Source organism: Pavona decussata, unplaced genomic scaffold (assembly GCF_977016875.1).
Source record: "Pavona decussata unplaced genomic scaffold, jaPavDecu1.1 SCAFFOLD_149, whole genome shotgun sequence".
Lineage (NCBI taxonomy): Eukaryota > Metazoa > Cnidaria > Anthozoa > Scleractinia > Agariciidae > Pavona > Pavona decussata.
Window position 1 is genome coordinate 804,476 of NW_028145561.1, and position 13,800 is coordinate 818,275.

General features: G+C 38.8%; 1 protein-coding gene across 1 annotated transcript; it reads right to left on the minus strand.

Moving 5' to 3' along the window:
- Positions 1-5,453: 5,453 nt before the first annotated feature.
- Positions 5,454-9,406, minus strand: LOC146466265 (histamine H2 receptor-like). The gene has a single exon (XM_085127593.1). The coding sequence runs from the start codon at positions 8,199-8,201 to the stop codon at positions 7,098-7,100; it is 1,104 nt and encodes a 367-aa protein (XP_084983719.1). The 5' UTR covers positions 8,202-9,406; the 3' UTR covers positions 5,454-7,097.
- Positions 9,407-13,800: the final 4,394 nt, after the last annotated feature.

Sequence of the window (13,800 nt, forward strand, 5' to 3'; positions counted from 1 at the left end):
TAACCCCTGGAACTTAAGTCTTGGTGCTCGCTTTAAGGAGGAGTTACACCTGAACGCCATTTTTCCGCCACTTGTTATGGCTTTGATGGAAATATATCGTTCACGTTTTGAAGCAATCCAAAAACCTTATCCCAGTCATATCGTGAATCTGTCTTGTGGGGCATTTATGAATTTTTGGGTGATTTTTGGGTATATTTGGGAGGAGTAGTTTTTCTAGAAAGATTGGTGAAATTAAGAAAAATAAGAAATATTGAAGATTTAGTTCAGTTTTAAAATTGGAATTTGTACTTAATAATTAATAGACGGACACCAAGTTAGTCCACTAGCAACCTGGGGTGTTCTTGCGTGGGTATCAGCTGCTGTTAGTGTTCCAAAATCATTTTCTTTCTTCTATTCCTTCTTAAAACCTCTTCATATTTCATTCAAATTTAATTTATTCCCCCCTTAAAGTTCAGAAAGACAAAGGAAAATCAATCATCATGTCGTTCACGTTCTCCATTCGCCTTGCTGCTTAGCAGAAGATGGCAAAGAAATTTACCAAACTTTATAACGCACGTGTACAGCACGGTGTTGTGCTAATTAAGGACGGTGCCTGCTATTGTTACTGCGCATACGTTCTGCGCATCTGTGGATACTCGGGTTTCTTATGCGTGGTGCCTACTATTACAGGGATATTTTTGCGCGCTTTAAAACTATGCGTAGAAAGCAGAACTTAGCAAGTGATTTTGGTATCCAAAAACAAAATTGGGGGTAACCATGCATTTTTCAAAGATAATAAAGCTTCAAGTTGGAAAAAAGCTCCATACATTGCTTTGTATTTTGCTGCTTTTTAGAATAATTGTTGCTTACCTATCTCTAAAAAATGCGTGGTTACCCCCAATTTTCCTTTTTGGATTTCAATAGCCGTTAGCAAGATCTGCTTTTCCCGCATAGTGATAAACCGTTCAATAATACTTCGCTATTAGTAGGCACCGTCCTTAAAGTTATTGTTTTCTGACGTTCTCATCGTCGTCGCTGGCGTCGCTGAATCTTTAGAAATGAAATCTCCAAACACACAGAACTACAACAGGCATGAAAATCAACGCAGCCTCCTTCAGCATCAGTGGCAGCAACCGGGAAAGACCGACCTTAAGGCAAAACACTAAAGGCCTGTTAAAGGGTTTCAACATTGAACAACATCCGTTCAACAAAAGTTGAAGGGATGTTGAGCAAATGTTGGATGAACGGGGTGTTCAAACGGTTCCAACGCAATTCCACATTTTCAAGAACAAAGGAAATCTTGAATCGATGTTGAATGAAAGTTTAAACCAAATTAAACTTGATTCAACACGCTTTCAACATTTTTTCTGCTTGCATCAATGTTGATCGTGAACTACCTGTTCAAAATCCCCCGACATCCTTGGTTCAACAAAGTGTTGAACGCATGTTGAAGGAAATGTTGAAACCATTTAAACGGGCATTAACAAATCCCTAGCCTGCAAAAGATACACTGATGATGTATTCTCTCTGTGGATATGGTCCTAACAAGAATGAAAAGAACATTCATTGAACAGACCAATGCTAACCACCCTGCTATAAAGTTCAAAGCTGAAGTCTCAGAAAAAAAGCTGAGTATACAAGAGAAAGACATTCAAGAAGGACTCGTTTCTCGACGTGCGCTTTTGTTACAAGCCTATTGAAACATTTCAGTACACTGGCTTCAACAGCTTGCACCCACCAGGCGTTAAAATTAAGGCTTCGTTTAATTTATTAGGGTAAAGGAAAAGTTCCTAGACTTCTAAAGGCCCTTTTTAAACGGTTTCAACATTTGCTTTAACATTCGTTCAACATCTTGTCCAACCAGTTGCTGAGACCATTTAAACAGGTTGCTTAACATTGTCGAAAGTGTTAATGATGTCGAAATCGTGTTAAAATATACGTGGTGTAACAGTCATGGATGGAACGACACGAAGACTACAGCCCAACAGCCAATCATGCATAGCCCTCCACGACCAGACAGAGCTTTACAAAGCTCTACGCTGCAAGCCTACACAGGCTCGCTTAGAGCTTTGTAGGCTTGTGTATAGCCATGTAGGATTGTGTTAGTCATGCACCGGAACCTGTACCATAAGTCCACTTTTCGTTGCTGTCCTTATACGGTGTCGGTAAAACGCCCGGTCCGACTTTATAGCATATTCGATGAAACTGGACGAAACGTGGATGGCAAAATGTGCCGCCGGCACAGAATGCCTGGACATCATTAATTATGTATAAGCGGTGAAGCGGCAAATTCGAATGTGCGCGTGCCGTGAAATGGTCTTAATAATAGAAGAAAGTGCCCAAATTAGCCCACAAGGGTTGATAAAACTTACTTTGCTGATTTCCTGGAGTTAGAACTTTAACTTTCACGCGCGGCTTTTTGAAAAAGAAGGTTGTATCTTCAATTTAAGCCGAAAAGTTAGTGGATATAGAAGGTATAAGGATTCGCTTTTTGTGTTTAAAAATGGACAAAAATAGGCCATTTTTGTATGGGGGCCGTTTTCAGAAGCGATTTTCTGACAATCCAAACGGCCTTTCAAATTTTCACGCACGGCAAATGAAAGATAGGTCTTTCCTGAAAAAAAATCCGTTTCCACTTTGAAAATAAGTCGACAGGAACCATTCGCCTTTTGAGTTTGAAAACTACCTGTTGAAGTTGTGTTTGAAAATGGCGCGTCTTGGGTCGAAGAGCTATTGTCATAAGCACAGGTCTGCATAACAATGGCTGTCAAAGCTAACAATAACCCATTCAAGAAAACCACTTGACTGTAAAATATCCCAATTACCGCGAACTTTAAAAGTGTTCTTGTTAGCACAGCTGGTTCATTCGAAAACCTGTCGCGTAATGAGCCAGGAAAGCGAAAACGTAAGCGATCGGGAGCTCTTTTCAGAGCTCTTTGAAAACCCGATCCACCCGCTGTTAGTCAATATTGTACCTCCTTTTGTTAACGAAAACAGCCCTATGTTTCACATCGAACTAAACGGCGAAACAGTTTGGAGAATGAGATAATTTTGTGGGCAACCAGCAAAGTGTTTGCGATTCTGCAATCAAGTATTCTGCCTCTCTGCTACCGATTAGCGGAATCTGCTCGGGAGCGTGTTGGGAGTGCGTCGGCCGAGAGTATCAGGAGATTTTGGCGAAAGATACAGGACAGCAAAAACACGAAAAAATGGAAACAAATACGGACGGAGACGTGGTTGAAGCTGGGAATAAAACCGGAAGAGATCGAGCAATCACCAAAAGACGTGTTGGTGCACCTGATGCAAGAAAACAACAACCTTCGGGCGAGCGTGGAGGAAAAGGCGGCCGATTTGTACCACAAGATGCAACAGAAACTGGCCCACACTGGAAATGATTTTACAGAAGTAGGAAAAAAGCAGTAACACAGACATTTGACACAAATACAGTGAGTAAACTTTAATCGATTGCTGTAACTAATGTAAACAAAATGGTTACCAAGGGAAAGCCTTCAAACAAATTTTGATGTGACTATTTCCTTCAGAGAAGAAGACGCGTGCCTATGAGAAGTTGCCAGTAGCCGAAAAGGATAAGATTAGGGCAATACTTTATATCATGGACAAGTTTTCCATTTCGTGGGAGGCTTATCATACTTTTACCACAAAAGCCACTCTCAACAACGACAGCAGAATCGAACGGCAGCGTTTTCAGCTCATTCACAGATCACTTGAGCCCGCGAACGGATATGCCGAGAAAAATTGCGCAGAACGTTTTCCCGCTCTGAATCTCTAAAGCCATTTGATCGCTTATGCTCTGATTGGCTAAGTGGTTGTACTCTAGATGCTGATTGGTTATATGTTGCACGTGTGAGAAAAGCTATACGAGAAGCTGATTGCATGTATAAAATTACTAAAATTCTCGGTTTATAGATAACAAAAGATGGTATATACCTAAGACGGACGGCTCGAGACGGCTGCCATGAAATACAAATTGCACACAAATATTGAAAAATATTTATCACCCCTGCCCCTTCACTCACTGGATTTTCTCACATGAATGTTATCACCAATCACCCCTTCCACCTCCCTCTCTGGTTATCCCCAAAGGGAATTGAACCAGGATTCTATTTGCGCGGAAATTTCTCTCTACTAGCTTCTACAATGCTCGGTCTACTCCAAAACGGGTCACTAAATCGCTCGAATAATACTCAATGTACACAAGTTTATTTTACTAATTCTAATGATTTTAACAGGGTGTTAACTTCAGCATCCGTATATATCAACGGTATAACGTGCAACAACTTATCCAGCAGTAAATGAAACGAAACATGGTCTCTCTTGCCTGCTCAAACCTAAAACAGCTCACCTTCCTCATTCTTAACTTGGCATTAGGATTCACCTGCTTGGTCTTTCATTTGGTATTTGCTTTTGTTTTCTTTTTATTTTTATTAGTTCTCTTATTAACTCATATTTTAATTTTATTGTTTTTTCCGGAGATTGTAAATTATTATTATTGTTGTTATTATTTAGATTAGCTATTCATTACTTTATATTAAGATTTTGTAATGCGCACTCGATCATATCTAGCATGTTAGACTGCGCAATATAAGAAATAAACATTATTATTATTATTATTCTTTTTAAATCTTTATTTTCCAAGAAATGAAAACACCAATGAAATGCTGAAATAATGCTCAATGATTCTGTCTTACTAAAACTAGATAAATAATGCTGGCAAAATGTGCAAAAGCCTTTTAGGACTAGTAGTCCATCTGAAGGAGCGGAAGGCAAGAGCTTTTTAAAGGAAAGCAATCAGACAACTGCGGGTGACAACGCAAACATTTAAGGCAGACCAGTTGTATTGAATTTAATTTTACTTTCGAGAGAAAAAAAATGGAGATGAACCCCCGATTTAAAGGGGAAGTATCATGGGGTTTTTGACATCTTTTGTTAAAAATGATGAAATAAGACCTTCAATCACCTGTCAAATAATTCTAGAATGACGAGAGGAACGAAATCAACTCAATTCTTGAAAGAAACAACTTGTGCTCTGTTCTAGGGCATTTTGGAAACAAAAATGCGAGAACTAATATTTTTCAAGTTTCAATCCAAACCGGCCTACCCTGTCTCTGGCCAGAGGCACTAATCGACAGTTTTATTGCACTGGGGTGATAATTTTTAACAAACTTGGCAATTACTTCCTTGTTTCTGCTGACAGTCAAACATTTTTGGGTTTTGAAATGACAGCAAATTTTCGTGATACTTCCCCTTTAAAAGACAGTACAATAGAAACTAAAAATATTTTATACTCTGAAACTGGCAATCTTTCTGTCTTTGTAATGACAACATGCATTCATAAACTAAATTAATGACTGCCACTGTTTACTTATTACTTTATTTTACTGTTTTATTTATTACTGCATTTTGTTACTACATACTAAAAAATGTAATAAATCATTTTAAATAAAAGAGTTGTTCAAAGGGAAATGCTAATTTCCGTTTCCAAGTCAAAAACGCAATTGAGGTAAGGCAGTGAAATGTTTTAATGACGGAAGCAATGACTACCTGTGAAAACCCAGGATGATTAACTTCAAGAGGTACAGCACAAATTTCCTGCATATACAAAAGCGGAAGCGTCAATTCTTTTTCTAAGTGAAATAGGAAAAAAATCAGTTCACTAAAACGATTTTAGAACAAAGAGAAAAGTACTTTCCTAATAGTAGGGATAATTCAAAGATCAAAAGGGGACTTTTTGTCGCTTTTCACAATCAATTTAATCGTGTGCATGACAGGGACAGAGAAAGTCGTCACAAGAGAAGCCGACTTGATGTGGATGTTGTGGTTAAAATTCGCTTTTGGCTTTGAAGTTTCTCAAACCAGTTTTGGGTGCTTTTTATGTCAATGTTCCATTATTGAAGACGAAGGTAATGAATCTGAGGCATTAAAAAATAAAATAAATAAATAAAAACTGGCTTGATAATTTTTAAAACGTTAACAAATGTAAGTTGCAGCCAGATAAAATCATATTCTAACGGCTTATCGGTGAATTTCCGTACAAAGCATTTAATTTAGCAATTCTCTAATGGAGGACGTAGCATGAAACCTTTGTGAGATAAACCTTTTGACGCTTTCAACGAAAGGTTTGCTTTTATTTTTCACTGTTTTGATTTTTTTTTTGTTACTAAACGACGCTTTGACAATCGCCACTTAGCGAATCCAAAAGAAAATTAAATTTTTCTTCACAATCTGGGAAACCGTTGAGCGTCTCTGGTCTTAAAAGTAGCTCTCTACGCAAAATTGAGTTGTAATGCGGAATCCAGATTTTCAGGGGTACATTTTTAGCAAAAAATGGCGATTGAAGGGATCATTTTGGAATGATAATTTATTCATATTTCGGAAGTGCACCGACTAAAATGTTGCCAATTTAAACAACAACAACAACAACTTTTAGAATCCCAAAGTTACATCTAAATTATATCTAAACATTATTTCTAAATTATATCTAAGAAAAATATTGCTGCGAGAGCCTTTCAAGCGTTATTTTCTGGATATCAAGGGAGATAAATTTAGCCAGTTATCACAATTCATAACATTTGTGTGTTTAAAGCAAGGTAACAAAATTTTCAGCAGGCAGTTTGTACACAGCGGTGTTTAGTCCTTGCATACAGGTACTTGATCGATTTTATTAAATTCTAGGATTAATGCTCAAAACGTCGGCTTTACTTTGATACTGAAATATAGTGAGCGAAAACCTACATCTACAAACTGAAACAATTGTAGAAAGGCCTTTTTTACAAGAAAAATTGCGTCATTTTATTAAACACCACTTTATTTAATGGAAGAAAGGACGGCTCTTTTTGTTTACCCAAAGGTGCACCACTATTAGTGAAAACGTCCATTTTCCTTAACTGAACATGACATGTTCATTTACTCTTCATTTTGGTGACCAATAGCGCTCGCTCAGTATACATAGAGTAGTAAATGCAATGCAGCTTGTTTTTACTTGCTTGAACATGTAGTTTTAAAATGTAACTCAGTTGTCATTAGCAAAGCCGTAAGAGTTCACTTCTAAAAAGGGCGTAAATTTGAACACAGGCAATGCAATGTTCAATTACAGAGCTTTATCCTTGAGAGCAAATAGATAGGACATCGACGTCTTTCAACCTTTCAGGCGAGTTTTCTGCCCTCCCTCTTGTAACATGACTTAAATATTCGCTTCTCGGGGTTCTCGATCTCGCTTCTGCAATATAACCCACATTTCCTGAGAATCCCACACGATTGGGACATATCAGACTTGTCACCGGCGTAATAACCCGAAACACTGCACACCGTATTTCACGATTACGCCAGCAGTAAATCATGGGATTCAAAGAGCTGTTTAGAAAAATCAGATTTTCCGCCCAGGGGTAGAAGTTGTACAAAAGTTCAGGTGAATCGCCTTTGATTGTGCGAATGAGTAAAATGACCATGCCAGGAGAATAGCAGATTAATAACGCTCCAAATATATAAGCCATTGTCTTGGCGAATTTGGTTTCGCGTGCTACGCTTGGGGCAAGTGGATCGTAGTTTTGTTGCTCTGCAACAATTCTTCGATGATGTCTCCTTGCTTCGCGGAATATAAAGAAGTAGACAAAAGCTGTAACTGCGTAACATGAACCGATCACTGCAAAGCATATTAGATACACTATGCGGTTAGGTATTCCAGCAAAGCGCATAGAAGTAAGTGTCACCCAAGTCAACCACATACAACCAATGATGGACAAAACACGAGTTTTTGTCACCAGCCTCATGTAGTTTAGCGGTGAAAAAATGGCGACGTATCTTTCACAGCTTATTAATGTGAGGTTAAGGAAAGAGGCACCCGTGCAGAATAAAGCCATTGTAAGATAAGCAATCCATACTCCACAGTGATCAAACCCAGATAGAGCCAAAGATTGACGAGCAATGTACAGAGGTTCCACCACGGCACCAACCAGCAAATCCGTGAAAGACAGACTGACGAGGAACAGATTCGCTAAGGTTCGGAGTTCCCGCGTCCGTGCAAAGGCGACCACAAATAACGTATTGCACGACACAGCAGTTATCAAGCCCAGCGCGCTGATAATACAGGTAGAAACCGCCGTCACCCGTGCTGACATGGTGTGGGGAAAGCGGATCACCTCTTGGAAACTGCAATTAACGACGTCCATTTCTTCCGAGACGGTAGAGGAACTGAGAGAAGGCATTTGTATCTGATAATACTAAAACTGAACGATCATTCAGAAAACGTCGTTACCGATTGACCCAAACCTTCCTGGCAACGCTGTCTCTTCTTCAACAAACTTGACGAAGGACAATTGCCAACGGCAACGCGAACCTAATTAGAAAACGCGCGGAAAACTGATTGGCTCCCGGCCGCCTTTCCAGTGAAATTCACCGAGATATAAGGCTGTGATCAAACGCGAAATCGGTTTCTACGATTTTTCTTTAAGCGCTGGAACAAACCAAAACCATAATGAAACACCCCAGTTGATGTTTTAGGTACGAGCGTCAGTTTCGACTAGCCCACATGTATATGGCATGTGAAAACTTAAACACACCTGCCTTATTGTTGGAAGTGGTCGGACATGTTTATTTTTCATTATGGCGACTTCAATGCACACCTTGAGGAAACGGAGGTAAATCATGTGAAGAGGGCAACAATAATTTATTTGAAAGAATGATATACAACCAAAATGGCATTAAAATGAAGTATTTCAATGATCGCTGTTGTTTTAGACTATTCAACAAGACGAAAGCGTGAACGGAATCGCGTTTTTATGTACAAAGAATACAGCATAGGTGAGTATCTTTAAATTGACAAAACTGATTACACATTAAGGTAGAAAAAGCAATTTCCAACGCGCGAGATTTAATTTCGCCAAGATGGAATAGGTTATTAAAAATCACAAACAAAGGCGGAAGATTGGACTTCTTTCTATTATTCTTTGGCAAAAAATTTCCAGATGTCAAAATTGAAGAGCAATTGCAATGTGCTTCCTGATCGCAAACAAAATAACTGTAATTACAAAACTCCTGTTTCAGTCTTGACAGTCCTTCAAGGCAAGTTGCCGGTGATTCGACGAGGCAAATTGCAATTAGCTTTGTCAAACCGCTCTTTGCAAATCTCCTTTTTTTTTCTTTCATTCATATGCTAATCTTCCATCCCAGCCTTAAATGCGTTTCTCATTCTTTTATTTGATATTTTGAACATTATTGAATGCGAAAAAATAAAAAAAATTGGTGTATAAGCCGGTGAATTTTCTATTGTTATCAGTTGTCTGCAAAAAAGTGGCTGATTATGTAAACAGGACTAAATGTTTACTTTTGCCAGTAGGCCAAAAGCAGTTTGTTACAGTTTTTCCTTTGCCTTTCCTTGTATTTTCGGCTTGCAGGAGATCTTCATACTTCTGAATCTTCACTGAATTAAATTAAAAAAAGAGAAAACTTTGATACCTAACAACAATTACTATCTTAGTTCTGTAGCTTGGCTTAATCGCAGTAAAAACAATTTCGAAAACAATTGAAGGTATGACATATCTCCAAGCGATATTACGATATTGAAGCAATATATCTACTTGAATTTCTCGAAAACGAATCTTCCGATACTTAGCAGCTTGATATCCCCTCTTAACGGCTTGATTAAAGCACAAAACAAATACGCTATGGGTTTACAACCGCACACATGCTAATTTTCAAAATGAATCTGAGCCGTCAGCTCTCTTATCTTGCAATTCATTAGTAAATGAAATTCAACCCAGGAAATTGGCTAAAGTGCGATTATTAACAAAATAAAGTAAAGGAACTGAACCGACACCCAGTAATTAGCAAGCTTGCTCTACCGTTTCTTCAGAACGATGCCTAATTTGTTACGTCGCATACGTTCTGTGCATCTCAAGATACTTGTGTTTCCTATGGGTGATGCCTACTAATACAGGGATATTTTTGCGCGGTTTAAAACTATGCGGAGAAAGTAGAACTTAACAAGCGCTCTTGGTATCCAAAAAGAACATTGGGGGTTACCGTGCATAATCTTTCAGAGGTAACAAAGCTTCAATGTGGGAAAAACACAAACATTGCTTTGTATTTTACTTTGGTAGCCCCACTACCCTCAATTTTCTTTCCGGATTCCAGTAGCCCATACCAAGATCTGCTTTACCCGCACAGTCATAAACTGTGCAAAAATACTTCTGTATTAGGAGGCACCGTCCTTAAATTAACAGCAAAGCAGAGCAACTCTCGCGTTTCAAAAATTCTCTTGTCATTATTCAGAGTTGCAGACGACATAAAAGGGAGCTTATTGATCCGACGACGGCGGGTGTCTATGACGGCGGGCGAAAGTAAAATAAGTTACCAAATAACTTCCGGACAGCCGTCGTGAAAAGTTTCCAGCCGTAGCGGGGTTGTCTACGACGTCAAAATGCCTAGTTTGCCGTCGCGTCTAAAACGTGAGTAAAATTATCTCATTTTAGGTCTTATTCGACGAAATTCTTTGATACTTTCAATAGTTAAAGATTTTTCAATCTCAGTGGATAGTATTATTTAAGTATTTTACAAAGAGAAAACGATTTTAAAGGATAAATCTCCGTTTCATTTTGTCCATCTTGGCGGGCTGTCGATGACCACATGGAAAGCCGCTGTGGCTCAGTCACGAAGCCGCCAATTCCAAACCAGTAAGTTTTCCTTTTTTCGTGATGAACTGTTAGGAATATAAAGATTTCAGTCATTAAATACCCCGTTTAAATTCTGTTGTTGTACCCAGATTAGACGAGTCGTCCTTCATCGAAATAACGAGTCAACATTCCACAATCTCGGCTCAGTTTGTTGACAACACAAAATCGAGCTTGTTTTGATCCAGATCCATCAGACAGTTTTAAATCAACAAGGAAAAAGGCGAGTCCGAGAATAGAAATCATCGCAGGACTAATGAAGAAGATACAATATTTCAACTATATTCCAAAGCCATAATTATGTCACGATATGATTATAACTCTGGAATGGAGTTGAAATATTGTATCTTCATTAGTTTAGCGATGATTTCTATTCTCCGTATATTTACAAGTTTTTGTTGTTTTTTTTTTTAATCTGGTTTGGTTTTGTCTGTACGCATATTTACACGTTGTCTTGTTACCTGCATTGAAAATATGTAATTTTAAATGGCAGAATCTCTACGGAATGAAGAAGCAAAAGAAAAATCTGGATTTTTCGAGTTATTTTAACCGTACAAGAGAACAAATTCGTCCTCTGAAATTTCTCAGTCGTCGAAGCTTTCAAGGAGAGGGCCACTAGCCGATCTAAATGAAGCTATAACTACAATAAAAATTATTGAACCCTTTCTTCAACACACAGCCGTCCTCTGGTCGGTTTCTTAAGTTTTACTTTTCACTCCTTGCAACGGCGGTCTCTCCCCAGTTTTCCACGGTCATAGTTGCCGTCGCAGACACCCGCCGTTGTCGGATTTTAAGTTCCCTATTAAGCAACGACGACGGCGACGGCAACGACAACGCCGCAAAGCAATAGGTTTAATGAGCAAAAACAATCGCTCTGCACGTGCGTTTTACATTTTGGTACATTTCTTTGCCGTCCTCTGCAAAACAACAACGTGAAATGAGACATTTAAGGTTTTGTGGAGAACGTAAACGCACGACGGTGAATTTTTCATTTTCCCTCATAACTTGTACGCCACTCCTACCAATTTGGTTCCTGGATAGTTCGCCATTTTTGTAAAAGTTGAGCGAGTTGAAATAATCGCGAAGTAGCACAAATGATATAAAGATATATTTTCAGGTGACGTTTTCGTTGCCGTCGTCGTTGCTTAAGCTCCCTAAAATCACGGAGAAGTGTAAAACGAAATGCTCTTAACTCGATCATATTGATGTCTTGAGAGTTATATAAATAATTTGAGCTGATTGATTATATTTAGAAAGAAAGAGGTAGCAAAGGAATGAATTTAGACAAATATAAACAGGACGAAATTTCTGAACGGGTTTCGTCAACCATCTCGTGGAGTTGTATAGTGATGTCGTAACTGTTCATTAGCTTTGGTGAACATCTTATTATATTTTTATTTTTACAAGTTTTTTTCGCGTGTGTATAACGCCTGTTATGCAGCCTCGGCTGTCTAGCGATTGTTCTCCTATCCAGCCGTTATTTGGGTGGCCACGGAACGCTTGTCCCTGAAGGGAAGCGCGTGACGTGACGCTTCTCCCTGAAGGGTTAGTGTTGCGTGACGCTCCTCCCTGAAGGGCGTGACGCTTGTCCCTGGAAGGGAAGAGCGTTGCGCGGCGATACCAAATGTGAGCTGGTACGAGACTATCAAGTCAAACCCTCTCAAACTAAAGTTGCATGCAAATCTCACCGAAATATATTTCTGGTAAAGAAAATAATTTTTCGCTCTTTTTTATTACTTGGGCATCCCAAAGGGAGACCAAGTTGAAAATTGCCCTTCGTTTTTTTTTTTTTTTTTTGTTTTTGTTTTCCTCATTCAGTCACAAATCGCCGTCTGGGCCTTAATACGCATGCGTAGGTAATCTTGTCGCTGCATGGGTTTGCATGGATCGGCCATTTTTCAGTCGCCGATTTTCGCGTTTTCCGAAGGAAAACACAACTTTCGAAATGTTACATCGAAAGAAGAACTACTTAGGAATACTCAACAGTTTCGATAGCGGAAATTCGAGAAATAACGGCGAAGAAACTTTGCTTCGAGTACAAATTGTTGTTTTATCCAGGCGACGAGTTAGCGGAGCGCGGACATCTCAAATCCTTATTCAGGCCACGGACTTTCTACAAAATTTTTTAGTACTTCTGGGAATTCAACGGCTGAAAAATTACAGGTTTGATCGTGAATTAGTACTGAAATACCATTCTAATTGACCGATTCTTTATATTCTGAACAGTTTTTGCGAAAATTTGAAAAACGTGGCATGCACGGGTTGATAAATTCGCTTCGAAATGGACTGGTAGTTCCTTCAAATCGCTTTCGCGCCTCTCGTCTCACATTTAGAATTATAAGCGTTTCTTTCTTAGGCGTAAACAAAGACTTTTCTGAATAAATTTTTCCTTTAGGAAAGCATTGTCTGTTTTTCTCTCTATTTTAATTGCCAAATCGTGACAACTGCGTAATCTTGGGTAAACAAACGAATGCACTGGAGACGGATCAAATTTCGCCTATGTGACGCGAGGACAAATTTCATCGATTAATGGGTGAAAGATACTGACAAAAAGAAATTCCCACGAAACACCAATTTCAATCAGAATTCCCTTTTTTCAAAAAACAAAAACTTTTGCGAGGGGGGGATGAAGCCAACACAAGATATCCCTGTCCACTTTGCTAAATCCTGTTGGCCAGATAGATGCACACGAATTGAATGCAATAAAATGGGTTGAAAGCTCGGATTTTACTGTCAGAACCTTTATTAGATTCTAAAATTTATTACTTAATCGGTCAGTGTAAAACGCAGACTACAGACCGGGCGTAAAAAACGGACAGAGGATAAAATTTAGACCAGGAATATACTGTAACATTGCTTTCAATATACTTGCTTGTACTATGCTGTAAAACAATCAAGAAATGACAACTGAGATTTTATCATGTCAACTTTCTGGCGTTTACAGCTGGAAATGCCAGGAAAGAAGCCCAAGTTCACGCACATATGCGTCTTGTTATTTGTAAACCTTCGATAACTTACAGTGGTGTATAAATACGAGTATGGTTAAGACGAAGCCTATTAAAAACAATTACACGATGGAATGAAAGCATTCCACACAACGCACTGTAAAACTCTAATGAAGAGAAAGGCTTGGAAT

Excerpts from the sequence above, each read along its gene's own strand:
- LOC146466265 (XM_085127593.1), bottom strand. The coding sequence starts at position 8,201 with ATGCCTTCTCTCAGTTCCTCTACCGTCTCGGAAGAAATGGACGTCGTT.